Source organism: Symsagittifera roscoffensis, chromosome 9 (assembly GCF_963678635.1).
Source record: "Symsagittifera roscoffensis chromosome 9, txSymRosc1.1, whole genome shotgun sequence".
Lineage (NCBI taxonomy): Eukaryota > Metazoa > Xenacoelomorpha > Acoela > Convolutidae > Symsagittifera > Symsagittifera roscoffensis.
This window is the reverse complement of record NC_087070.1, coordinates 42,397,171-42,424,075: the sequence shown is the minus strand read 5'-3', so window position 1 is coordinate 42,424,075 and position 26,905 is coordinate 42,397,171. Positions and strand designations below refer to the sequence as shown.

Below are 26,905 nucleotides of genomic sequence, written 5' to 3'. Positions count from 1 at the left end.
AGGAATTTAATAGCATATGTAGCTTCTTTTTGCTGGCTAGTCTTTATATATATATAGCCTTATGTGCAGTCGTGACTCTGTTAAAGTTTGCCAGAGTCAAGAAGTTATTTTCTTTTTTTTTGCTATTTGTATTCTAGACCAGCTGATGTCAAACTTTTTCTCAAGGCGATCAATTGGATTTCAAAGAAAATGTGGCGCGATGGAGATTCGAACCCCCAACTACCTGGTTTATACCAAATGCGCCCGAGTGCCTTTTCTAACTGATGATATTTTGGAGGACCACCTTAGTCATATCAGCCCGACTAGGATGTTGTGTTTGCCAAGTGTCTATAATCTCGCCGAGCGAATTTGGTACTTGTTTTTATTACTTACATGAAGTTCAGACTATTCACTTAAGAGTGATTTAGGAAGTGAAGTTGGAGATTTTTGAGATCAAGGAGAATTTTTCTCTAGATTCGATCGACTCGTCCCATTTGACCTTTATAAGGACATTCGTTGTTGAGGAGCCAACCCTGGTATTTATTGGGGCAACTATGGTAATTTTGCAAAGAGCGCTTTCCGAAAAGTCGGTTTATAGTGAAAACGGTCCAAAAAGTGCCATATATTTTCTGCAACAAGTTTGTGTGGCATAAGATGAGTTGGCAGAATTCTGATCAGGGGGAGTTGCTAAAATTGCAAGCGTAAAAAATTGAACTGATTTTCACTCTTACATTTTCGCATTTTGACTTTTAATTTTTTTCTAAGTTCATTAGTTCCTTTGTAAAAAAAGCAAACTTCGCAACCGAACAGCAAATGTGTAAAGGTCACGAAAAACGTGAATGATTTCTAATTTTAAAAATGGACTGGAGTTTAATTCGCAGCGGATTAAAAAATTACTTATTGATCCAGTTTTCTCTGCAAATGATAATTACACAAGCAAAGCTTGTGTTATAGTATGAACTCTCTTTTTTAACAACCTAAGTCGCAAATATTGTTGCGACAAATTGTGTTCAATTTGATCAATAACCAGCTATAAAGTACAGCCAATGCTAAGGATATTAACACAGACTATTATATTACAAATAGCACTTTAGCTTTAAAGTATCATGGATCTGTAGCATAGTGGTAGGGAAGCCGACCAGCAACAAAATAAGAGGGTTCGAACATTGGCAGGGTCGGATGGTTATAAGGATTTTTTTTTTCGGATACTAGTTAAAATGCGTCCGCTCTATAAATTGTGGCATGTTACTTGGTAAATTTCTTTGTTTTTTCATATTTTTGCTTGTGTATGCGAAGTGCAACTTCGCCTCTGTGTCAATTCTTGGAGTTCAAAGTTTTTAATCAAATTTTTTTTGGCTTCCTGATTATGTTACTTTTTTCAACTGTCTGTTTGGTATGTTGTTTGTTGCCAAACGTTAACCGTCCCCTACTAGTTTTTTTTAGTAAAATTAACGTTTCCTCACTTGACACAAATGTTTGGAAAATTGGCAGCTTGACTAATAACCCTAGATGGTCTTGCCAAGCAAAATTTTCCAGCTAAAATTTTGAATATGAAAAAATTATTGGCAGGGAAAAGAAAAAAGAATGACTTTCTGTTTGGTAAGAACAGGTATTGTGAAAATGTAAAGGGTATGGCTTATAACTTATTTTTTTTGAGACGAATTGGAAAATTTTGACTTCTCTCAATCTTTTTCTCAATATACTGCACCGGTTTTTAAAAAAAGTGATACCAGTGGGAAAACAGACGTTTTTCTGTAAGTCTGAATATTTATCTAGTCTAGTCTCTTTATATCTAACGCCATTTTTTACAGCCTCGGAAATTTTCTGTGAGGGTAGTGTTTAACCCATATTTTTGTAGTTTTCTATTTTCTCAAAAACAATTTCGCCGGGGGTTGTGGAAAGGTCTCATGTTTAAGTGTATATGCGCATTTCTTAACACAAAAGTTATGGGCCCTGAATAAGTCAAAATTTTAATTTATTGACCATTTTTGGAAACTTTGGATTTTTCTCGGATACTAATTTCTCAAATGTAAGATTTTGCGTTCAATCAATTAAAAGGATTGTGGGAGGTCTTCCGACTTAGTGGTTCTGTCCAATGTTGCTTAAACAAAAAGTTATGATCCTCGGAAAGTCAAACTTTTGATTTTTCAATCGTTTTTTGAAACTTAATGACTTCTCTCAAAAGCTCACCTTCAAATCTGGAATTAAAGGTTCGATTGAGAGGACAGATTCTTTTAATTTTTCCGTTGTAATTAAATACGCCCTTATATTTGTAGAAAAAGATTTTTGTGTTTCGAAAAAGTCAAAAGTTTTCTAAAAGAGCAGAACCCGTTATTTCGATTGAACCATTAATCTGAGAAAGGGCAGAGTAGTTTTCGAGAAAACTACTCTGCCCATTCTCAGATTAATGGTTCAATCGAAATAAAGGGTTCTGCTCTTTGCTGTACGCCCTGTTTTTGTGTAAGCCAGTACGCCCTGTTTTTGTACCAAAATGTTGGTCTTGGAAAAAGTCTATTTTGTTTCTTTTTGTCGCCGTTTTTGGAAACTTCTGGCTGGAACTACCCTACTAAATATGAGATCAAGGGCTCAATCGACTAAACCGGTTCCGAGAATTTTCAGTGTAGATGCGGCCACTTCTTAATTTTTTTATACATTGGGAAAAAAACCAAATCTGAAATTTAAAGCGTTTTGCAATTTTGCCAAACTATCTTGCCAAATCTGAAATTAAGATTTCAATACAAAAACTGGTTATGGGATTTTACCTGCATAAGTGGCTCCGCAGTTATGATTTCAATTGAAATAAATTGTTGTGAGAATCTTCCTTGCAGAAGCTGTTAATTATTAATATTTGTCGAAAAACTGTTTTGAACTAAAGAAAAATCAAAGTTTTGAGATTTTGATCATTTTTGGATTTTTTTGAAAACTGCCCGCCAGCTCTGAGATTAATGGTTGCCTTGAAAAATAGGAATAAACAGTTTTAAACTATTTTTTGTCGAAAAGCAGGAATGGATGAAAGAAAAATCCATTTTTCGAATCTTCGAAAGTCTTTTGGAAAATGTTTTTTTTTTCTCGAAAAATACACATATGATATTAAGTTTATCAAAAGAACAGGTAGTATGAACGTCCCCTACGTAAGCGGCTACTTCCCTCATTCTGACAGAAAAACAACTAAGGTTCTGGGTAAGGTCAAATTTTTGAAATTTTGAAAATATGCGTATGCGTTTAATCCCCCAGTAGTACAAATATTCTAAAAAAAATCAAACAGGTAACCTCCTGCTTTAGCGGGGTCGCTATTTTAACAATCCCGTTATAGTACAGCAAATTTATTAGCCAACGCGCACAAGGAGTATTTCAAGAGTTGAGCGTATACGAAAAAGATAGCCAGAAGTGTTTTTTTTTTTCAGTAAATTTCCGGGAACTGCTCGGAAGTATCTCAACTTATCAGAAGATATATTTGTGGCTCTTTGTCAAATTGACCCGGTTGATGAACGTCTATACGGCACAGACACTCAGTCATCAGCATGTATTAACATCAGGAGAGGGCGGATGTTGCTGAGTGCCGATCAGTATATGAGTACTATTGACATTTTCGACCCAGATATCTCTCACTACATGTTTTCAACACCGGTAAGTTTCCGAAATCAGTCTTCGGTGCGGGTGTTTATTGGAAAATGCTAGCTGCGCTATTTGAACATTTTGCGGAATTTTCTTGCTTCTTGTGATGATGTTTGGTATGTTCTCTCGAAATTGAAAATGGCACGACTGACTATGTGTAGTAAGAAGTTTAGTTTGTGCTCTTTTTCTAAAGGTATAAACGTATAATTTTTATCTTGTTTTTGGTGTGCTGCTTGATAAAGGCGAACCATTGGCTTTTTCTGGTGTTTTTATAAATTGTTCAAGCTCGAATATAATTGTTAGTGGTTTGTCTTTTGACTTTTTTTAAAGCTCAGTTCATTTCCTTAAGGAAGGCAAACTTCACTATCGAACAGCAAAAGTGAAAAGATCACGAAAAACGTGATTGACTTCTGGTTTCGAAACTGGAATTTAATTTTCGAATTTCCCAGCGAAAGAAAAGAATAAATTTGAAAAAGTATCAGGTATCCAAAGTTGTATAGATCAGTAACCCAGCGAAATCAAAATATTATCTATTGATCCAGTTTTCTCAAGTTCGATTAATATTATCAAAAAAGTTTCAAGGATGAATTGTTCGAGAAATTCCATGAGCTTGAAGGCCATATTTACAATTCGAAAATTGAAGTTTTTTTTAAAGTTTTTTCTGTTTCAGTGACTCTTTTCCATTTTGGTGTTGGCTGTTTTGGATCCCTTGTTCTTTTTATCTTTTCCAACAATCTGTTAGCTAGGTTTGTAAACTCTTAGAAACGTTCGGTGATAAAATGCCAAAATTTTTCTTCGAAAGTTTTTTTTATTAAACTATGCATACGTTTTTTCGCCCCCCCCCCCGCCCGACCTGCAAACTTTCGTCCTAGTTTAATCTAAATAACACTATAGAAACTTCTACCTGCTCGTTTGCCTCTTATTGATGACCAGACACAGTTGAACGTGAGCTTAGGCATAAAAAATGAAAATTTTAACAAAAAAAGTTTAACGAATTGATTTTGCTTCAATTTCAATCCCACAATTTTTTTTTGACTTTTTCGGCACGTAATTAAGCTGAAACTGTGAATTTGTTTACTTGTCTTTGCACACGTTTGCGAAGAGTTCCCCCGGTTTCTGTCAAAAACATTCTGACAGTTTTTTTTTCTTTGTTTTCTACGCAAAATCAGGTACCTTAAATACTCATCGGACTGGGTTGAGTGATATATCATATCAAAGCCCTTTCAGTCGTGATTCGAACCACATTTGAAAAAACACAAAAATTTTTGTCAGTGTCGAGAAAAACTGGTTTGATTTTTCGTCGCAATTCGCGCGAATAAAGCAAGGGAGCACGCTTACAAGAGCAGGCTTAAATTATGCCTAACTTAAGACCTTAAAACTTAATTTTAAGCAAGTAAAACTAGTTTTTGGAGATTTTTTTTGCTTCATTTTGGGAACCAAAAACTTAAAAAATTTTCTAACTAAAATTTTGAATGTTTTTTTTTCACATTTTTAGTTCTTCTTGTCAATTTTCTACACAAATTTTTGTTCAATTTGCCTATAATACTATGACTGTCTAATATACCTAAATAATATTTTTACGTCTAATTTGGAAACAACTAGTTTGGAAAAAAAACTTTCTAAACCGTAGTTTTCTAGAGACTATCTATTGTCGGAAAATTCTGTGCTACTTGCACAGTAACCGGCTATCCTTGTTTTCTATGTTCAATTGTCTTTAACTTGGGTATCGGAAGTGGTGCGAAGCAAACGAAGCAATGCAGACAAATGTTAGCATGAAGATTGCTGCAGAGTACTAATAGTTAATGTGCTGGATTTCAATTTTGTAGATCGAGGGATTGATTGCTGATAGTGCCAATTGTTTTTGTCGGATAAGTTAAGAAGCATCTTCAAATCAGCAATTGAAACTTGTTTTGGCGATTTGTAGTTTTTTCGCTAGTGTAGGCGTAGTCCAATTTAGTTTTCATATTAAGTTGTAAACTTCTCGCTCTACAAAGCCATAATATCTCGCTCTAACGCTTGAAGAAAAAATTTTTAAAAAATGTATTGTTTCGCTTTTTTGAATTTTTTTTTTCAATATCTGTTGTAGGATTATTCTGTGATAATTGCACAGCAATCATCTGTTCTTCTTAGAACTCTGCCGCGAGTCAGTCGGCGCTGAAAAAGGCGGCAACGAGAACGGCTACACACCATTTTCAATGTCACGAAATCTATTCTACGAGATTGGGATCCAGTTCAAAACCGGATAGCGAATTAATAATTGTGCCGGATAAAAATGACGAAAAACTGGACTCAAATGTGTTGCAAATGGGGGCACAAATGGCGGATCAAGCTGAGACGTGTTCTGAGTTGGATAATGAGGACAATTGTATAATGGGCAGAAAAGGAAGTGTGGCCACACCGCCACCTGATGAGGTCCATAAAATGGCCATAAAACAGGGACCACCTTCTTGTTCTTTCTCAGCGGGGGATGCAATAGAAACACAAGATAACAATGCTAACAGGGAAAAACTAACTTCATCTGGAAATGAAAATGACGCAGACTGTAACTACAAATCTAAAAGTAATATAGCCGAAATGGCCATTCATATTGACTGTACAATTTCTATACAGTTTGCTCTCAATCAGATATTAGAATTAGACTCTTATTTGATACAGTCGGCCAAAACTCTTTTCATATTTTACAACCCCAAATCGCTGCTATTTCCACTTGCGGACTTAAAAATTGTTCTGGATAAATTTTCGCCCGCTGTTGCTAAAATTCTAATCGGTGCTAAAAGTCTGGATTGTATTGTAGGTGGAATAGAGCTAGGCTTTGATTTGTTTGACGGGTCCTACGCTTACCTTTTGACAACAAAAAATCTGGCCCTAAATTTTGATTTTAAAAATTTTGAGTGCTGTGATGTTAAAAAAGAAGCTATTTTATTAGACGCGGAAAAATTGGCTTACAAAAACAATTTTGAGCCTCTGTCAAAATACTGTGATTGTTATGTTTGTAAAAATTATACAAAAGCCTACTTGAATCATTTAACTGTTACAAAAGAATTGCTCGGTCCAATTTTGTTAATGATTCATAACTTACACAGTTTTGATGCATTTTTCATGACTATACGAAAATTGCTGTCGTTCCAACACCAAAGTTCTGAGCAGAAAGAAAAATTTGAATGTTTTGCTTCCAAAATTAAGGAGCTCAAATTTTCAGTTTGAAGTATCTGTCTTTCATCTTGTTTTTTGAATAAATAATTGAATAAGTACATTTCTTTTTTGTTCTTTTTCTGTAGTTAAGAGAGCGTGGAAATTCTTACTTGAAAATTCTGCCCTTGTTTTCAGGAAAGAACTTTTCTAAAATACAAAAGAAATTTTCTTGTAGTTTTAATGAGTGACGTAGCGGAATGCTCTTGGTTGCATAAATAAACACAGCGAAGTTGAATCAGATTGTCTGAAATGCACCCACGGAGTACAGAGATTTCTCAAGTTTGAGAAACTTGTTCTTCTGGCGGGAAGAACTTTTGTTTAATGAATTTAATGATTTTGTTTAATAAAACCGGTTTGGTTTTAACCAGTGCGTCAATATTCTTGCTCTGAAAACGATTTAATTTCTCCAATGGTTCATTACACAGTTTTGGGATTAAATTAGTTTACAGAGAGATTTAACGTGTAGATATTGTCGAAGTAAAAAGCAGACCTCCCTCTCGTCGACACACAAGTAGCGTGGGAAATGTTATAAATTGGTTATAACTTGGTTATTTTATCTCTACAAAGTTATTCTTACCTTTCGGCCGACTTAACATGTCCTGATTTCAGCTAATGTAATTCTCAAATTAATATTTTGTCTATCTTTTTTATTGGATTAAAAAGCTCAAAACAGATGAATTCGACGTGTGCTGTTTTGTATGTTGTGGTTATTTTTATCTCCTTTGCGGGAAGGTCGATTGAAGATGCAAGTTGTTGCACATGTACTTCGCCGTCGTTGCCTCAGCTGTTGAATAAACCCTCTGAGCAGATGCAACAGCTGCTCCAGTTTTCACTCTCTAGGTCGAGAGGAGTCGCAGGTAAGATTGGGGGATATTTTTTCTACTATTTCCCTCCTACTGAACCAAAAAGAGCCCCTATTCATCGGCTCATGTTGAAACTATTCAGTGCCAATGAACGAAATGAAGACACTGATTTAGGTTGTGTGGTTTTTCCGTCCTTCAGGAAGTCTTAGAAGTTATTCACGCTCAAATCTCTTTTTAGATCGAGTTTGATTGTTTTTTAAGATCATTTCAAATTGAAATGGAAGAAAAAATTAAGCTCCCTAAAACCAAATTTCCTATTGGAACGATAAAATTTTGACTGTATTTAAAAATAGATATAACAATATAAAAACGGTATGTAATCATCTTTGAAAGTCAAAAGTGGTAGCATTTTTTAAAATGTCCATTTTTCCGGTGTATTCGAGCTTACTAAAACTTTCTTGATAGTCTATGGATTATGATTTAAGTGTAAATTATGCATTAAAAAATTTCTGCATAAACAATTCCGATAAAAACTTGATTAGTGGTAAGTTGGTGGCTCATTACGATAAATCTAATCTATTATATATTTAAATGAGGGCTCCACTATCTCGCAACGTTTAAGCTTTTTCAACGTATTATTTTTGCATGTTAAACGAAAAAAATTTTTTCACATTTAAGCTACATCGTATATAGCAATGGTTAAGAACTTCTTTTTCGATTTTCCAGAATGATTTCGATGGTGTTTTCACCAAGTTTAAAATAAGCAGCCCATTAATTGGATGCTGTTCGGATTCTCCACGAGCTTGCAAGTTTGGACTCCAATTTTGAATGCCCAAATCTTCGTAGTTTACGAGATACGACGATTTTGGTGATTTTTTTTTCAAAAATTTTCAGGAAACTCAAATTGCAAAACAGTTTACAAAAACTGAAGTTTTGTAAACCCAGTTTAGTTTTGTAGAGGGAAGCTTTCAGAGTGCTCTCAAGGATTGCGAATCTTGCCTCCAAAAATGACGGCTCAAATCCTTGTAGTTTTTGAGATATGACGTGTTTTATGATTTTTTTCAGCAATTTTCAAAAAACTTAGATGTTAAACATTTCTTAATTTTGAAGATCTTAATCCTGTTGTTGGAAACTGTCTGTCAGGCTGCTCTCAGGGGTTGCGAATCTTGCCTTCAAATATGACTGTTCAAATCCTTGCAGTTTTGAGACATGGCGTATTTATGATTTTTTCAAAAATTGTCAGAAAACAAATATTTTTTTTCTTTCAAAATTTGATAACCCCAACCCTGTAGTTGAGTGCTGTCAGGGTACTCTCAGGGTTTACAAATCTTGCAAAATGCGACTGCTCAATTGTGTGACATATTTTTGATTTTTTCAAAATTTCTCAAAGAACTTCCCTACAAAAAACTTCACAAAATTTGAAACTACTAATTTGATGAAGGGATAAACTCATTATCAGTGTACACCCAGGCGTCGCAAATCTTGCCTCTAATTTTGAATGCTCAAATCCTTTTAGTTTCCTAGATGTGACTTTTATTATGATTTTTTCAATTTTTTCGGGAAACTTGAGTTTCAAAAATCTCACGAAATTTTAAATCCCAACTCTATAGTAGGGTGCTCTCAGGGACTCTCAGTGGTTGCAAATCTGACCTCCAATTTTTTCCAGAGGTCCATTAAGTTTTCGAGATGACGCTTTTGTGGTTTTTCGAAATTGGAATTAAAGTTTTTTTTTAATAAATTTGGAAATCGCCAACCCTGTAATTGAGTGCAGTCAGAATACACGAAAAGTTTGCAGATCTTGGTTCCAATATATGCGGTTTTTCGTGAGTTGTCAAAAAACTTCGAAGCACCGGAGGTGCGTTACATGCTAGCTGAATTTAAGCTCAATTATATTTTTATTCCGACCATTGAAAATGGGAAGGCACTTAGTTTTCGGATGTATTCTGTTGTTTTTTGTTTAACACGCAAAATCAGGTACCACAAATAATCATCGGGATAGGACGAGTGATGTATCATGTTAAAGTCTTTCAAGTCGTGATTTGGACAACTTTAAAAAAACTCAAAAATTTGTTCAAGTGTCGAGAAAACTTGTTTTAAATTTTTTGAAATTTAGTCTAATTTTGAGAGTAACGTTTTTTTTTACAAAGAGATTGATGAAAACTGTTGTCAACTTTGAGTAGTTTGCTTAACTTAAACGCGTTTTTAAAGTTTTCTCCTTACATCACCCACAAAAAAAAACGATACTAAATTGAAGAAAAACGTTTTGTTTTTAAATGAATGTCGTCGGAACATTATGTGCTACATGCACAGCAACCGGATACCCTTGTTCTGATCAATGTTTGCTTTTTCAGGGTCGTTCAAAAGTGCCGAAGTACAAGAATAACGAAAACAAAAAAGTATTTCGAATTGCAGAAAATGCACCGCTTCTATAATTGGTTGGCCTTTTTCAACTTCTTGATGGGTTAAATATCGGGTTTTTTTTAGATTTAGAACCAAAATTTTATTTAAAATTTTGCTTATTGCTGTAGTAATTGTTCACTTGCTTATACTAGCGTGAAGTGATTGGTTTCAAACAACATAACAATCATGAAAACTCGATATATCTCGCAATTTTATGAAATCCATAATTATACATAATGTGGCTTTATGCTTTCCAATTTGTTACATGCAAAGTTAGTGTGGATGCTTTCAGCTTGCTATGTTCCAAATTCTTACTTGCAAAATTGAGTCTATTTGTATTTGCTGCTACTTTTGCTGAATCGCATTGGCAATATATTTGCATATGTAGCTGCTTTATTCGTGACCAGTGTTTGTTGGTTGTAAGCTTGCGTGGCTGAGTGGATAATGCGTGAGACTCGAAATCTCTTGATTGCAGTAGCTCGCAGATCGAATTCTAGACAAGCCGATTTTTTGGTTAATTGGAGGCTTCTTTCTATTTTTCTTATTCAACTTTCTAGAGCTGCTTTTTGTCGTGTTCTTGCTAGTGCTTGCGAAGCGAAGCATCGCTTCTGTGTAAAATTTAGAATGCCAATTTAGAGGAGTTTTTGTTTGTTTCACTTAATGCGAGAAGAAAGTACAGAAGCTATGTCGCGTTCGCTTGCTAGTGCCTCAATTTTTACAACTTTATCTTCACAAAATCTTGATTAAGAAATAACTTTCGGCACTGCTGTACACTTTTGTTTTTGGTACTCTTGTGCTACCGGGCTTGTACTGAACAGGCTTCACAGAATACCTAAATTCTAACGTTATTTACGAATTTATTTTCGTTGAGGTTTCAAAAATACTAGTTTTTAAATATTTGAGTTTTTTGTGATGTTTTGCAAAATTATTTTTCTCTGTAGCTCGAGCAGCTGTTGACTTTAATTCTTATTTGATTCACTGGTGGGCCAAGCTTTTAATAAAAATTTATTTGTTTTCTACAACATATCGTAGATATCAGAAAGAACTATATATTTTTTCTAAGTGTCTTGCCACCACCTCAAAACAACAAAACACTTGAAAGTTTGAAAAAACATATATTTAAAAAAACGTTCAGTTCCTTTTTCTGCAAGCATTTTGCGATTTGAACCTTATTTGCACAGGTACTATATATACTTGCACAGAAACTGGCTCCGTGTTGTCCAGAGAAAATTATATGTTTCAGCAATCCTTCACTTTGATCTCAACATCCCATCTATCTGGTGAAAGTTTACACCGAATTGCAATATTTTTTGTTTTTATAGGCTTTTTGCAAGGGATCATTTGGCATTTTTTTCTGATCACTGAAAATGAGAAGAAGTTTTGCTTCCACATATTGTTCAACGAAAAATTAGGCGCCACAAAGAAGCGTCAAATGAAAGTGATTAGTTGAACAATGTAACATACATAAGTCGAGAGGCAATGAATTTTTTTGTGAAAAGTTCTTGAAATTCGGCGAAAATTTGGTTGGAGTATTCAAGAGTGAAGCGTAGATGGAAAAAAGAGCGCTTTCACCAGTTTTCATAGTTATTCGATAAAAATAGTTCTTACAATATTTATTCTAATAAGTAGGAAAATTTACTTTCAAATCATTACGACGAACAAACTCCCTCTGCTCGATCAACACAACCACAAAAACGAGAAAAATTGCAGAAGCGCAGCAATAGGGTTTTTGTTTAAATTTACCCATCCTCATTACATCGATCAAATGTGTTTTAGATTCCTAAGCTTTAGAAGTAACCATTCAATGTAAATGTTAAGGTTTTGACTATTGAGCTTTCGTTTATTACCGTGCGATAAGCAAGGTTGTTGCAACCGTGGTACTAAATTTTTTCTCGTAAACAACTTTGTTCAAAAGATTTCGCAGATTTCTCATCATCTTGCTTCGTATTTAAATCGAAATCAATCAAACACCCAGCGCATCTAACGTAGAGATAACACGCCTGATTGAGACGACAAAAGCTTGTGGTTCGAATCTTGTCGGTACCTGTTTTTTTTTAAAGTTACGACCGTAGTAAATGATCTTAATTAGATCTTTGTGATTTTTTTTCGCGGTTTGAGTTTCGATTTCTTTTCAGGTTCAAATCATTTCGTTTGTTAAAAGGAAGGTAAACTCCACTATCGAACAGCAAAGGTGTAACTGCGGCCTAAAACGTGATCGAAGTCTAGTTACGAAAGTGGATTTTAGCTTTCAGATTTCCCAGCGCAATGAAAAATTTATTTTTGTTCCAGTGTTCTCAAACAGAGTTGATTTTATCAAAAAAGTGTCAATCATAAATTTGCTTCGAATTTCAAAGAGTTTCTTGACCGAATACTTTTACTTCGAAATTAGAAGGTTTTTTTGTTTGCTTGCGTTCATTGTCTCTTTTTCAACTGTCTGTTGGCTATGTTTTCAAAAAAAGATTTTCCTAAAATTTTACTAAAAATTTAGGTTCTGTTTAAAGGTATGACCTTATAAAGTCTTAGTTGTTTGTGGTCTGCCATATGGCAAAGGTGAATCAAAGACCGTATCTGGGATATGATAATTGGTCACGCCCAAGTTTAGTTTTTTTTTGTGTTTTGACTTGATTTAAGTTCATCGCTTTAAGTTCATCGCAATTCCTTTTTTAAATGGAAATTAAACTACTTTTTTGAACAGCAAAATGTAAAGGTGACAAAAAAATTTATTCGACTTCTTTTTTCAAATGAACTTTTTTGCAGCTTTTCCAGCGGAAGAAAAAAATGTTTTTTGACCCGTTTTTTCAAATTGGGTTAACTTCATGAGAAAATTAATTTTTTTCCTTCATGACTCTTTTCTAACTGCCTGTTGTCTGTTTTAAACTAGAAATGTTCTGATTTTAGGGAATATTGTCCGTCTGTTTTTTGTCGGCTTCGGACTGTTTTTGAAGGTTCATTTTAGAAATAATTTTGAATGCCAGTTTTTCTGAGGATTTTTTTAATATATTTTTTGCTTCATTCATTACTCTGCACTAAATTATTACGTATGCGACAATTTTGCGCGTAATTAGCAAATGTATCAATTCTATCTATCGAATTGGTTTAGTTTACATTGTCGGTTGAGCGAAAAACTTCCTATGCGTGTTAGTTTTTTCAAGGGGTATTTTTTTGTATTTTAAAAAAAAATTGTCTCAACAGGCGTCTGTTCAAAAATTGCCTGCTTTGAAACCGCTTTGATTTTTTGCAAATTGAACTTTTTGCTGTTCATATTTTTTGCTGTTTGAAAAAATTAAATTTATTCAAGGCAAAGATATGAAAATTGTGGCGGATCTAGCTTTTCTCGACGCTTTCTAATTTTCGACATTGTGGATTTCTTAACACTTGCGAGACTTGCGAGACTAAGTTTATTTCATTTGGGAAGTAGACTTTTCCTGTAAACAATTTTTGCTACAAATCTGTTGCAGCCTAAGGTCTGGGGTTCTGGTCCCAGCCGGTCATTGTTCTTTTTTTCAGTATAATTGAAATTGATCTTTTTCAGGTCTGCTTATCTTTTGTTGTCTTACTTGCCGAATCGTGGAATGTTTTTGTGCTGACAGCAATTTTATCATAGATACAAATGTCTTAGAATTACTCCTGTGATTTATTTTTTTTCGCTTAAAATCTGTATTCGGCATAAATGGTTTGGGATTATCTTTTGTCGGCTTAGTTGCCTTATTTTGTGCTGCTTCAAGGGCACAAAATGTGCGATCGCAATCGTAGTGTTATAGAACATTCCAATTTTGTTTTTAGTCAAGTTGCACATTTAAGGCGAAGCTTATGCATATATCATGCAGAATATAATTTAGCTTTAACTTCATGGAAGCGCATTCTGTTTTGCCTAACTTCTGAGAAAAAAAGTATACTTGAGACTAGCTCAGGGCAACATAACATGGCTTGACTAATTGATTAACGCAAGTGAATCTTCGTTCGGAATTCCCGCTCCGAATCGTGCAATTATCGGTTTATTATTTTGATATTGATTTTCGTTTTTTTTTGCGATACAAGACTTAGAAACTTTGCGCGATACACGACGTAAAAACATGAGATGCTTGAAGCGATACTCGACTTAGAAACTTTGAGCTAGACAAGACTTGGTAATTTTAAGCGGTACTAGACTTAGATAGAGAACTTGAGCAAAATGTAGAACGGAACTCCTGGTCAAAAAGTTCTGGGTCGAACTCAATTGAAACGTTTTTCCTTGGTTGAACACAGTGGAAATATTTTTTCGCGGTCAAAATTCTTCTCGGTCGAAAAAAACTCTTAGGTCAAACTCAGCTGAAATGTTCTTTTTTGGTCCAAAACAATCCAAATGTTTTGTTGCGGTCGAAATTCTTATGGGTGAAAAAACTCCTTATTCGAACTCGATCGAAACGTTCTTCTTTGGTCGAACTTAGTCGAAACATAGACAGCTTGGGTCGAGTCAGGGTCGAGACAGCTTCAGCCTGGGTCGAGAAGGTACAAACATACCATTTTTTGGTCGAGTCAATCCAAACATAAATTACAAACCTCGACCCGAAACTGCAAACCAAAGTTGCGCAAATCACTTTGGTCGCGCAAAATGGCAACATATTGATTTTGAGTTGCGCAAAATCAAAAAACGTTTTTGCTTTAGTCGTGCAAAGTCGCACAAAAATTTCGGTCCCGCAAAGTCGCAAGATACCCATTTTGAGTCGCAATGGTTGCAACATACTTTTTTTGGGTCACAATGATCGCAACATGCCCATTTTCAGTCGCAATGGTCGCAACATAAGTCCCCAACCTCGACCCGGGAATGAGATCATTCATTTGGCTTAGAGAAAAGCAATATTTTTAGCCAATCAGAATTCAGTGTTTTGAGTTGTGACTCACTGCTTAAATTTTTGTTTTGGAAAGTGTTCACTTGGTGCAAATAGGCGTATATTGTCGTTGTAGCTTTAGAAAACTGTTAATATTATCGTAAACTACTACCACGAAAAAATTAAAAAGAATCGCAAAACAGAACTTCCCTACCTGTTGTTGTGAATATGATTGATTGATTGATATGACAAGTACACAAGCAACTTTTTGTGTTGTAAAACGATTTCTCTTTCTTCCGACCGGTCTACTGGTCTACCGACCATAATACTACCCGTACCCAGCATAAGTTCATTTTCTAGATAGAAATGTTTAATAGATTATCTCCCCAAGTTTTCTCGTTTTTTCTGTACCCCTTTAAACTAATATATCTCGACTCTGATAAGGTCATGCAGTATTTGTCGAAATACTGATGAGCATGAATACGGGGTTGTTTAAATACAGTCCGCTCTTTCAAATTATTTTTACTCTAAAAAAAACAAATACTTCTCCAAAACAAGACACGTGACAAGACTTGAAATGAACTTTTGAAAACTTGTATAAAAAATCATTTTTTTTTAGTTTTTCAGAGTAGGTAGAAATGGTTTATTTCTAACCTTAGACAAGAAATAAGAAATTTTTGTACAGAAAATACGAGAAAACTTGGGGAGATAATCTATTAAACATTTCTATCTAAAAAACGAACCTATGCTGGGTACGGGCCTAAGTCGCTTGTTTTTGTTTAATTTCAAGATATGTAAATTTTTCTTTTTAGTGTCAGTGAACATAAGTGTCAATCAAAACATGATGATCAAGAGTAATGAGCGTAGTGAAGACTCTTCTATAGGTCTTGCTGATTGTTTTTTTTTCAGGAAAAGTCTTAAAGTATTGATGCACTTAGGTATATATGCACTTTTTGAGTTCAATTGAAATTCATCTGCTGAAAATGACGTAAATATCACTCTCCAAATACGAACGTGGAAATGGCGCGAAAAAACGTGAACGATTTCTAGTTTCGAAAGTGGGATTTAATTATCAGATTTCCCAGCAAAACAAAAGTTTAACCTTTTGATCTAGTTTTCTCAAATTGGGTTAATGTTATCAACAAAGCGCCAATCATAAATCGTTCTGGAAATTCAAAGAGCTTAAAGAGCATCTATTTTTTTCTTTGAAAATCAAAAGTTTTTTCTATGAAGTCAGTCATGTTTTTGTCGGTTTGCTTGCTTTCATTGGCTCTTTTCCAACTGTCTGTTGGCTAAGTATAAAATTTCAATTATACTCATTTTGCTGTTTTTTGAAAAGTGCAGCTTTGCCTCACTGTTGTAGGGAATGATGAGGATGAGGGTTCAAACAACTACCACGATGAGTCATCGTCATCATCTTCTGCAGGAGTGAACAGATTAAAAGAAGAGTGTGAACAGATGTCGACTGAAGTTTGTAGGATCTATGGCACTCAACACACATGTACTGTAAGTCGAATAAATACTATTGGAAGTGTTTGAGTAGAAAAAACAACAACACTCCTGAAGGGATTTCGTGCCTCTTGTCTTATTTAAAAAATTCCTGTGTTACAATATTTTCGATTTTGGAGGCTCTTTATATCATTTAACAAATCGTCTTTTTGTGATAAAACACGCATAATTAGCAATAGTTTTCTATACACTGATTTTTTGCTTTCAATAAACACAATTTGTGAATTGATTTTGTCAAACGCGAAAAATCAACGAGCTTGCAATAAAAATTATGAAAGTTCATCGAAATTCCGCAACCGCTAACATAAATCTAACCCGGGTTGAAGTTGCACTGCAATTCAAAAATGTATCATAGATTGTAATTGGAGACGTTCAGCAATCAATTAATTTAATCGCTATCTAATTTTGAACACAATCCCCCCACCACCTCCACTTTCATGCAATTTTTTATTAGATATCGTAGGGAGGAATTGAGGGGGTAATAGTATTTTTAAAAAAATACACAGCAGTTTGTTAAAGCAACATTTTTAAAAAAAATTCAGATTTTTTGCATTATGCATTGTAATTCATTTGAAATCCATTATATGAATGGATTATATAGTAAGTAAAAAGTCACATTGAAATTGGTTTTTTCCGCTTTCTTTTTGCTTCGCGTCGTGCAAAATTTTGCAAGAATTTCAGCATTTGTCAAATGAGTAATGCGGAAACTTTGCAAAGCGAGTGTACGGCCTAATCCATTTCTAAATCTAAGCTGAACCACCAACCCCAAACCCCCTTCCCGGCCCTGAACTAACCCTCCCCCCGCACCTAAACCACAAACCCCCCGCACCTGAACCAAACCCCCGCACCTGAACCAAACCCCCCGAACCTGAAAAACCTAAAAATCCCCCAACATCAACCCTCCACTTTCAACCAATTCTTTACTAGATACCGTAGGGGGGCAATCCGCCACTGGTTCCAGCTGTGAGATTTGTTTCTGAGCAACGTGATTAAATTTTGTTGCTGTGTGAACTGTACAGGTGTTGCATATCTTCAACGAGACCTCTCTGATTGGGGAGTCCCGCGGTTGTGCATACAACATGGCCCTTCTCTTCCTCCTCTTGTCTTACCCGAACAGTGAGGTGGATGTGCATGTCAGACAGCTGAAGACACAGTACAATGAGATCATACACACCCTCAAAGCCAAAGGGTCGCTCACTCCAGACCTGCTCAACAGGTGAGATGAGTCCCTCTTTTTTATTAGCCCCCCGCCCTATTCCACTGTTCTACCCTTGGGCCTTTTCTTCCACGGGGGAGAGATATGTCATCCATTTTGAGGTAGCCGGTCCCATCTTCAAGAGGCGGATGACCCTGGGATCCCTCCAATCGTGCCCGAAACGGGATTCGAACCCAAGACCCAAGCCGCGCGTATTGCCCAATCAGCCATAAGTCTCTCTCAGAAGTTGTAGTAGCAGGAGGGTGAATGGGCATTAGTGTTTGAGAAGAGTCTATAGCGACTCGCCGAGGTTTTGCAAAGTTATTAATTCGCTTTTCCTGGGAAAAATTCTAGATTTGTCCGTAAAAGTAACGGAACCAACAAGATGTCGAAGAAACTTTGAAAACTCTTATAACTTTTTCGCATCCCCCTTTTGTTTTCAACCGAGCAGATTTTCAAGTTACATCTCAGCTTGGAGTACAGGGTGTAATGGCACATTTTAAAAATGGTCTAGACGTACCGTAATTGAAACACAGTTTAGAGTTTTTATAAACCTGCAAGTTTTTATCACGTGTTTCAGGTTTGAAAAATCAATGGCCGACGTGATCTTCAGTGTACTATGCTACGACACTTCCTCATCTGGGGTCCAAACACCTCAGAATTTGGACTCTATGTCTTCTCTATCTTTCCCTTCATCTCAAATGACATCGGCTGCTCCTAATGGAATCACCTTCGACTGTTCGCACGCCGTGCGCGGTGCACACTACTGCACCATACAGTGCTCAAACCACTTCTCTTCTACGCAAATGTCAACAAAAAAGCACCCCACGTGCTTATCTTACAGCTATTTTAAGTCAAAAACTCAATCAAAAAATTCTAATTTAGTATTAATTTTTATAGCCACACTTAGTCTGCTATTGCTCTTTATTTAAAATTTGATTACAATCTTATTTTTCAAATGCGCGCATATTGAATATTTCAAAATTATGTTGATGAAATTCATTTATTTGGCATTTTTTATATTTCTTATCATTAAAATTGAATTCATCTTGAAATCGACTGTTTTGGACGAGCTATTATAACATCGGTGTTTGTTGTGACCATTTGAAAAAGGGGGAGCAACTTGGTCTTCGGGTGTGTTTCAATTTTTTTTTGTTTTCTAACGACAATCAGTTAGCACAAATAATGATCGGACTGAGTTGGGTGATATATCACACTAGATCCATTTTAGTCGTGATGTGAACAATATTTTAAAAATTTTCAAAAAAAATTCTAGTGTCGAGAAAAACCGGTTTGAATTTTTTTTGTACTTTTTGTCATAATTTAAGCGAATAAAGCGAGCGAGCAAGCTTACGGTAGCTTGTTGCATTAGCTGAATTTGAGTCGTGAAAAATAAGTTTTCGTTGAAAAAATGTTGTTCAATTTGCTTATTTTACCATTACCGAAGAATATGCCTTAACTCTAGTTTTTCGCTCAAATCCTGTTATCGCACCCACCACGCAGAAAAAAAAACAACTGTAATTTGAAAATCTTTATTATCTTTGTTTATTTTATGGAATTGTATGATAAAATTCGGCTCTAAGATTAATACAAGATAAGGACTTTTTTGAACAAGAAATTTCTAAGACTATAAAAAAATTGCTTTTTTTGTAGTTCAGTGTTCAATACACTTGCAAGACCTATCTAATCAGGACCTAAATTTTTTCCCCAACTTATCTTGCAACTCTTTTTCTCGTTAGTTAACGTGATCCAGAGATAACGCGGTCAATAGATAACCGAGAGGTATGAAGCGGTCGAGATGTAACCCCGTTGCCTTTACATCCTACGGTCAGGGGTGCGAGTCTCGGCCAAAACTTGTTTTTTCTTTAAAAAAAGAATTGTTGGATATTCTTTTGCCTGCTCAACTTTAGTTGATGTATCAAAGATTTTTCTTGTGCTGTAAGCATTGTTACGTCAAGTTTCTTGTTTCATGGGGGACTTCAGAGATTTTGAGTTTTTTAAATATTTTTTTTTGCTCAGCTGGTGTTTGCTCAAAAATTGTCGGCTTAGTTGCCACATCACGAATTTTTGATGTCCTGCTAGCAACATTAACTGTAGCTAATTGTGCACGTGCTATTCATACTAGATTCACTTGGGACTTAACACTCGTAAAAAAATTTTTTTCTATAATCATGTTTTTTTTTCGGCTCAACTTAAGTCTTCCCAAAAATTGCCGGGTTTCTTTCCTCTTTATAAGTTTTGTTCCGTTGCTAAGTTAAGATGCAAATGTTTAGCATGTTTTTCTAGAATGAACTTCTATTATCTTGGACCTAGTTTGAAAAAATTCAATTTTTTTGTTTGTGTTATAGCGCAAGTAATGCAAAACTCCGCTTTGCTTCGGTGTAAAAACAACTGAAGAATAATAAATGCATATCTCGAATACGTATGAAAATTGTAAGATGGAGGAATCTCCCTACAAACCTTATGAGAAACTCGAAGATCGGGGAAATTTCTGTAGGATATTCAAAACGGGTCGCGTCATTACGAGGCCATACTCTACTACATCGGCGAATGAAATTCTGTAAACATATTCCAAAAAAAATAGTGGATTCCACTTTCAAAATTTCCGTACATTAGAGTAAAATTTGTCGGTACACCTGTTGTCGCGGATTCCGCAGCAAGCGAATATAACTAGTTGTTCTGCATTCCGCAAATTGTAGGCAGTTTCCCTAAATTTATGTGGGATCCGCAAAATTTGGAATCGGAATCCGCAAATGTTACGGACTCAGCAAATTTTAAGCTGATTCCGCAATTTTGTTTGTTAAACTAATACAAGCCAGCTCTTGCGTTTGAACAACTAAAAGCTAGAGCTTGAATTATTATCTAGCAAATGCGGAATTGAAAAGCAAGGTTCTAACCACTGTCAGCAGAATCCGCGAACATGTTAAATCATTGGTTAACTAAATTGTGGATGTAGCCTTTAGTATTTGGTATAAACTTTCCACCAATCAATTTGTAGAAGTATAGTTTTGGAAACACAAAACCATACATCACAAAACACAACGTAAGGTACAACTCGTCACCGAATAAAATCATTACTCAGAGTTGTGGGCTGGTTGAGAGCGATTTCAAATCATGAGGGCAAAAGTTGATGTTAGATGATAGTGAATTTAAATCATGAGAACAGTGTTTGAGATCAGACTGAATTCGAATCATGGGACGGAATTCAAATCATGACGGCAAAATTTTCATGTAATTACTACATCAATGTGGAATAAATCATTAATTATTCACATGCAATATCCCAAAAAAAGGCAAATATCATCATCGCTGTCATCCGATGTCTTTAAATGTATATTGCATTTCTCCCGGTTGCGTCTGATGTGATTAATCACTAATTAATCACATACGGTACCCTGAAATCAGTATAGATATTCATCGCTGTTATGTGATATCCTTAAATTTATAGGCTACTTATATATGATACTAGAATTCGCTAACAAAAAGCGGATTCCCGCAAACGAAAGCGGATTCCACTTCAGTTGCGGATTCCGCAACAGCGCAATTTTGCTATACCTATAGTTTATTATTTGTTTGCGGTTGGCACAAACTGCTCCAGATTTCAAACAAATTGTTGCGGATTCTTCAATTTTGCTCGTTGATGGAGCAATTTTGAGCAGTAGACTGTTTTAGTTATTTGTTTGTCGAGTCCAAAACCGCAAAGATAACCAAAGAAAAGTTGCGGATTCCGCGACAAATCTGATTTTGGCCGGCTGTGGATTCTGCCTACAATTCATATCATGCAAAATTTGGCCTCGTAATGGTTTAAACTCTTAGTGTTACCTATCATACAACCGGTAAAATGCTATTTATATCTTTCCCATGGTATGAAAACTGCATGGCTAGTATTGCTGCGTAGCTTCACTGAACTTAGCATAAATTTTTGAATTTTCAAATTTGAAACAAAATTTGAGGTACATGCTCTGGTCTTAAATTTAAAACCTTAAAAGTAAATTTGAATATGCAATTTAAGTATGAGCGTAATGGAACCTGATCTAAACTACATTTTATGATTGGATAAATTAGATACTTTACCACTGTAAAGTATTTAATATTAACCAATCATGATCCATCTAACTAACAACCCACTTATTTGTAAGTGCTGAAATTACTTGTAATTTCAGCACCAGAGAGATTTGAATTTAACTTAGAAATTAGTTGCCTCTCCAAGAGAACTTCAGCAGCCGCAATAAACCAGTATACCCTAGATCTATTGAGCCTAGCAGAGACTAGTTAAACAACCTGAGACTAGATAGTATAAGAGTAAGATTAGGATCGGTATTAGACTAAGAAGTTGCACGAATCTATCCGGCCGAAAATAAGATAGCGTGACGAGCAGACGGTGTACCCTATCCGAAATTACTCTATGAGTTAAGACCACCAGGAATAACTCATCTGGTGCGACCATAAGTCTCGAACAAGACCTTAATAGCTTAGAATTAACCAAAAATAGATTAGAATTTAGACAAAACATTTTTAAAATGTTACACGACGATAATTTAATCGAAATGTCTCTACGACTCAATAGATCAGAGCCAATATTCCGAACGATAATAGAACTACCCGGAATTGGAAGAAGACCTCGAACCAGAGACGACATACGACAAAGTAGAAACTTACCAAATAGTTATATGATAGTACGGCAAAAGCCAACACAAACTTTTATATTTAGAATTTTATTAGCAATGAATTTAGATTTTCATTTACAAACATAAAATCTTGAAGTCAATCTTCATAATCATTTCAGGCGCTAAACAAAACTATTAATATACAATAACGATTGATAAAAAGATCTCAGATCGTTTTCCTAAAATTCTGCAGTATTATATAAAACATGTTTGGAAAATATTTATTGAAAATCAAAACAAAAATTAGTAGCGTGACAATAAACTGTTAGTAATCATAAAATCATCAGTTGTCCCAGCTTCATCACCTAAAACATTACAGCAATCATAAGCTCACTAATATCATTAAAACACTAAATCTTTTTCTTAAATAAATTTAAACCATTTTAAACTTAAATTCACTTAATTTTAAAATCAGATCATCAAGGCTTATCCTTGGATCTTAATTAATTTTCTATTTTATTAAATTTAAAACCTGATCATCAAGGCCTATCCTTGGATCAAAAAGAACAATTTTGTTCTCCCCCAGCCACTTAGCTAGTGTCTAACGACCTCAAACGTCGATTTACTATCCACCCCTTTCAAAAAACCCAAGACTAATAGAAATTTTTGAACAAAACTAATCATTCAAATTAGGATAAACAGTGAAGAACTTCGGTTATTCATCCTTCACTTGAACCCTCCTCTTACCAGACCTAGGATAAATCTTAGACTTAGTAAGTTTAAAATAGTATCTAACGAACTACTCGCGTTCTAATTATACCTGAACCTTGTGGATCGATTTACTATTCTCCAACCCTTGAACACAATCACTACCCTTAAGTAAGATTAAGTAAGTTAACACCTTAGCTTATACTAGCCACGAGAAAGTAAAAAATCATTCTTCGGAATCGATATACTTTTCTCTCCAACCCTGAACAAATAGACCCAGGTTAAGCTAACCAAAAAATCGTAAGGACTAACAATTTAAGAAAATAGAAATCATCTAACAACTTTTTGCATCCGTCATCCTAAACCTTATGTCATTTAAAAATCTAGGAAACAAACAAACAATCGTTTTACAAAACTGTGAAATAGATAACAAAAAATACGACCTTGTAATCACACCTCATACACAAACAGTTGGACATATTAGAACAAAACGACAAACACTAAAAAACAAAATAATAACCAAACAAAGACAAATAACACGAAAAAAATTTTCCAAAAATAGAAACGCATTTTCAGAATCAGAAGCCAACAATTTAGACGAACTTTATAAATTAAAAGAATCTATAGATAAAAATTGCCCCATTCACGATCAATTATATTTTTCAGACTCAGAAACAACTTCAAATTCATCAAAAAGAGGAAAAAGAAGAATAAAAAAGCAATATAAACAAAAACCAGTACACTTGTATAATTGGAATCAACCAATTAGACACATCGATAATTACCTATTAACAGCCATTAAACGAAAAAAAGAGCCAAACACACACTCCAAGTGAAGATAGTCCAGATGATGACGATATCTACCCCTTCCTCGTAGATGCACCCGATAATAGAGGCCAACATGATCTTTGCAAAAATTTCCTCCTAAATTTGTTTGAACCCGGAATCAGCCCATGTAAAGCAGAGTTCCCAGATGTAAAAATCAAAAGACAAATTATTGATCACTATCTGAAATATATATGTAATTTAACACAACAATACGGAATCTACACCATAGAATTCAGTACACCAAACCCGAATCACCGCAGATATGTAATTCAAACAGACGATCTTGACTTAGAATTTTCAAAAGTATTCTTAGAATATATAAAAAGCATACAATATCATAACTCACAAAGAGCAAACTCCATATTTACTAATGAAGTTTTTGCAATAATATATAGTTATATTTCAATATTAGAAAACGAAACCCCAATCTCAAATGTCTCACCGACAGAGACATCCAAACATATAAGGGTACGACTTGAAATCACACTATTTTCAACTTTCCTACATATAATTAAAGAAAATTTTACTAAAGATGAAGTTTCACAACATACAAAACATGACTTACAAAAAATTTTGGCATGGTTTATAATAGATTATTTCACACATAATATAGATTTAATTTCACAAGCAAGAAAAAATTTTAGACCTCAAAATTCAAACGATGATACGGCCATCACAGAACAATCAGACTACATTTGGGACCCCGAATGGTCTCATTATGCATTCATAAATATCCCACAATCAATCTCAAGTCAAGCAATAAGTACAATATCTTATGCAAGAGATTATGTAAGAGTAGTACCATTAACCATTGATGCAACACCATTAAACTACAATACATTTTTACCTAAAATAACAGTTTAAATTCGACCGTCATACATACTGAAAACCTTAATGGAACTAGGAATCTCACTCAACAAGATATTCAAACACCATCACACTTCATAAATGAAGAAATCGTCCAAACAACAACAACTACACAACAAAGTATTTCACCGATACGCCCAAATTTAACAACACCAAGAAATACAAACACTTCACTAGCACAGGTAACCTTACAATCAACCGTTAAACCTTCGGTTGCTCCAAAATATTCACAAATGAATAATCAAACATATAGACCCATGACAATACCGTCAAAAACACGCAGAACATTCACAAGAAACACTTTTGCGGAACACAATTATAATTACACACATTCATCAAAAACAAACTATCCCCCACGAAAAAAAAATAATAATCAGATAAGATCTCAATGTTGGGATAATCCAATGGCAACAACCAACTCAGTAAATTTTCAAACTAATTCACATCCTCCACAGGATCGTAGTGAAAATTACCCATTCTTTCAACAGAATAAAAATAAAAAACAAGCACCTCATCAAACGGATTATCTATCCTCTGATGATGATTATTTACAACCAGATATATTTGCACCATACACTTAAGAATATCGTGGACAAAGAGTGCAGAAACCACATACATATCATAGAATTTTTTCTCCACACCCAATAGATACACAAAATCAACAACCAATACAAATGCAAAACCCAATTAATACACAATCTTTTCAACCAATTCAGCCACAAAACCCAATGATTACACACTCGTATCAACCAACACAAATGCAAAATGAAATACCACTCCCATATTACCTTCAACAACACGAAATAACAAAAAATCAACTTTCAAATTTTTCACAAATGCCAAATGCCGCAGAATCATTACAAATGACAATGAATTCATACCTTATGGGTGGATCATCAATAACATCAAACAAACCATTAATGGTATTCAGAGGAACAGACCCTGAATATTCTGTAGAAGATTATTTAAATGCAGTAACAGCAAATTTAATTTTAAATATAGGACCTGAACCAATTAATACGCCACTACATCAAAATTGGATACATCGACGCACAGCGTTGATACAGACAACCTTAGACGGCGCAGCCCAAAAATGATTTTCAGTATTGCCTATAGAAATAAAATCAAATTGGAAAAGATTTACACAAGAATTTTCAAAAATGTTTGACTCCGAAAGAAACAAACAACAACAAAGAGTTTTATGTAATGAAATTCGCAGATTACCAAATGAAACCATCAAACAATTAGCAGTACGTATCGAAACACTAGTTCGAAAAGCATATTCATTAAATACACACGACTATAAAAACACAAAAATGACAGAAATCTTAATGATGACCTTAACACCTCAATTAAGGAAAATAGCAATAAAAAAGAGAGCATCCCATCCCTCCTCAATTCGAGAGCCCGATTTAGATTTTCGAAAACTAGTAGACAAACTAGAGCAAGCGGAAATCACAATGAAACTTGAAGAAACAGAAAATCTGAAATTACAATATGTTAACCGAATTGAAACAAATACCACAAATACCACAAATATACCACAAGTATCTGATTCAACAATATACAGGAATCAGATACAGACCTAGTTGAAAAAATCACTGAGATACTCAATATTTATGAAAAACACCCAAACTTTAAAGGCAAGCCATCTTTCAAAAATTGGTGTAATTATTGCCGACGATACGGACATAGTATTTCTGAATGTAGACAAAAACAACAGGACAATCAAAACAAACCTCAAAAATATAAAGAACCAAATAAATCATTCTATCAATACATGAGGAAAGATCAAAATCTACCAAACAAAAATGTATACAGCAACAACAGTTCAGGAAAACTACTTCCGAACAATACCAATTACACAAGAACTCAATCACCATATAACTCAAGTTATAGAGGAAGATCACCAGAACGAAGAAATACACAAAATTCGTCACAAAATCATTACAATAGACCAAATAGTCGAAATAACTACTCCAGGTCAAATTCGAATACAACACAATTTGTTTCTAGATCTAATTCCCAATCAAGGAATAAATACTATCCAAACAATCAGTCACGAAACTCATCATATAATAGAAATAGAAACTACTCCAATAATCGAAATAGAAGTTATTCAAACAACCGAAATCAGAATTACCCGAACAATCGATCAAGGAATAACTCATATAACAGATCAAACTATAACAGACCAAACAATAATTATCAAAGCAGATCACGAAACAATTCACAAAATCGACATTCAAGTTATAATAATCGTTATAGAAATTATTCCCAATCACCACACAGAAATAATAACCATTATAATAATTCTAACAATCGCCACAGAAGTAGTACACCTAAACATCAAAGACATATTAATCACGTACAATCAAATCCAGAAACAACATC

The 26,905-nt window shown here is 34.6% G+C and overlaps 2 protein-coding genes across 2 annotated transcripts in view; both read left to right on the top strand.

Moving 5' to 3' along the window:
* Nucleotides 1-140: 140 nt before the first annotated feature.
* LOC134854573 (queuine tRNA-ribosyltransferase accessory subunit 2-like) lies at nucleotides 141-18,460 on the top strand. The gene is made up of 6 exons (XM_063870880.1): nucleotides 141-351; nucleotides 3,384-3,606; nucleotides 5,725-7,643; nucleotides 16,161-16,303; nucleotides 17,326-17,522; nucleotides 18,082-18,460. Exons 1-3 carry the CDS (start codon nucleotides 146-148, stop codon nucleotides 6,796-6,798), a joined length of 1,503 nt encoding a protein of 500 aa, XP_063726950.1. The 5' UTR covers nucleotides 141-145; the 3' UTR covers nucleotides 6,799-7,643; nucleotides 16,161-16,303; nucleotides 17,326-17,522; nucleotides 18,082-18,460.
* LOC134854852 (dysferlin-like) overlaps nucleotides 7,460-26,905 on the top strand; it is a 76,787-nt gene continuing 57,341 nt past the window's right edge. Inside the window, exons 1-4 of the mRNA XM_063871211.1 lie at nucleotides 7,460-7,643; nucleotides 16,161-16,303; nucleotides 17,326-17,522; nucleotides 18,082-18,250. Coding sequence (XP_063727281.1) covers nucleotides 7,460-7,643; nucleotides 16,161-16,303; nucleotides 17,326-17,522; nucleotides 18,082-18,250 — 693 coding nt within the window. The remainder of the gene's footprint in view (nucleotides 7,644-16,160; nucleotides 16,304-17,325; nucleotides 17,523-18,081; nucleotides 18,251-26,905) is intronic.

Excerpts from the sequence above, each read along its gene's own strand:
- LOC134854573 (XM_063870880.1), top strand. The coding sequence starts at position 146 with ATGTCAAACTTTTTCTCAAGGCGATCAATTGGATTTCAAAGAAAATGT. Across the intron at positions 352-3,383 it reads AATCTCGCCGAGCGAATTTG|TAAATTTCCGGGAACTGCTC; the intron begins GTACTTGTTTTT and ends TTTTTTTTTCAG. Across the intron at positions 3,607-5,724 it reads ACTACATGTTTTCAACACCG|AACTCTGCCGCGAGTCAGTC; the intron begins GTAAGTTTCCGA and ends TGTTCTTCTTAG.